Below are 1,631 nucleotides of genomic sequence, written 5' to 3' on the forward strand. Positions count from 1 at the left end.
TATATATATATATATATATATATATATATATATATATATATATATATATATATATATATATAATATATATATATATATATATATATATATATATATATATTATATATATATATATATATATATATATATATATAATATATATATATATATATATATATATATATATATATATATATGCAAGCAACCTATTCTGAATATTTTTTATTTGCAATGAAAGAACTGATTAACCATTTTTTTAATTCAAAAGAAGACGGTTATCTTGCCGGACTCTTACAAGATTCTTACAAGATAAGCGTCTTCTCAAAAGATAACCACATTAAGAAAAAATTTTCAACATAACCGTCATAGGCGAATGACGGTTGTGTCTTCAGATCTTGCAAAATCTCCCAGATCTTGCAAAATTACCGTCGAAGCTAGTTGGACTGAGGAGAGACCAGTTATATCAACGATTGATCATATAGACAATGTCGTTTGAACAAAAATTGCCAGTTGTAGTATTAGACTGTTTCAAAGTGAGTTTGCAATCTTTGAAAAATGCGCTGGAGGAGAAATTGAGAGAGCATTTTAAAGAACTTGATATTTCGATTGCAACAAGTCACGATATTCAAGAATCAAATAATGTGCTGCCTCCAGTGTCTCTTTCAAGCGGAGGTCTGGCTATAGATATTGGAGGCATGCCCTATTTCATACCGACATTCAACCCTCATAAACAGTATTTATTCTCAGAAATTGAGGAATTGGGCAAATCTATTTCTTCTGACACTGAAATTAGTCTTGGAATTGGAGGTTGTTGCAGTTCCAAACGATATGCAGAACTTCTAACCTACAAAAACGCCCAGACTGGTAAACTTGAAACGTATATTTCCTCGACAGCTGATGAAAATAAACAACCGATTTGTAGTCTGGTAGAAAACAATGTGTTCAGCTGCGTTGGGAATATCTACGCCTCACCCTCAAATTGTAACGAAAAGAATTTGCTGCGAATTCGAGTGAAACGGCGTATTTCAAACACAAGTTTCATCACTGCTATAAGAAGAGCGATTTCTCAATCGTTTCCGAACCAAATTATTTCTTTGGGTGGCTTTTTTACGGTAACGAATTCTAGAATTCATTGTCACATTGCTTCCGAAACCCCGCCTGCTAAACCAATTCTGGACAAACAAGAATTTCTCAATTGGTTGTTGTATCACAATCTGGACTCCCCCATGACTTTTGGCACAGTATTCCACTGTCACGATCCGGGATTATTTTTGTTTTCGGAGCACTCCCACGGAACTGACCGGAATCGAACCAAAGTTGCGCATTACTGGCACGATCTGGACGAAGAATTGGTTGAGTATGAAGCTTTTCTAGCTGTTGCTTCAAAACTGGTCCGAATTGACATGCCGCCAGCTGAACAATTCCAATTTCAAATGACTCATCATTAAAGCAGATTTTTTAAATCTTCAAACTTCTGTTTATGATTATGTTACCACTAATTGCGTGGTAAAACAATTCGTTCAGTGATTAATGAATTAGCCAAGTCATCAATATCACCAATTTTGTATACCCATAATCAAGACCGGTTATTGAGAGCTCACCTAGCCGAGGTCGAGGTCCCAGAATTAAATGACCTTTGAACGGGCCATCCT

The 1,631-nt window shown here is 34.7% G+C and overlaps 1 protein-coding gene across 1 annotated transcript; it reads left to right on the plus strand.

Annotated features, from left to right (window-relative positions):
- The first annotated feature begins 464 nt into the window (after nt 1–464).
- Nucleotides 465–1,427, plus strand: LOC142349715 (ester hydrolase C11orf54 homolog). Its single transcript, XM_075401485.1, has one exon. It carries the CDS (start codon nt 465–467, stop codon nt 1,425–1,427), a length of 963 nt encoding a protein of 320 aa, XP_075257600.1.
- Nucleotides 1,428–1,631: the final 204 nt, after the last annotated feature.

This window comes from Convolutriloba macropyga, chromosome 1, assembly GCF_964194025.1.
Source record: "Convolutriloba macropyga chromosome 1, txConMacr16.3, whole genome shotgun sequence".
NCBI lineage: Eukaryota > Metazoa > Xenacoelomorpha > Acoela > Convolutidae > Convolutriloba > Convolutriloba macropyga.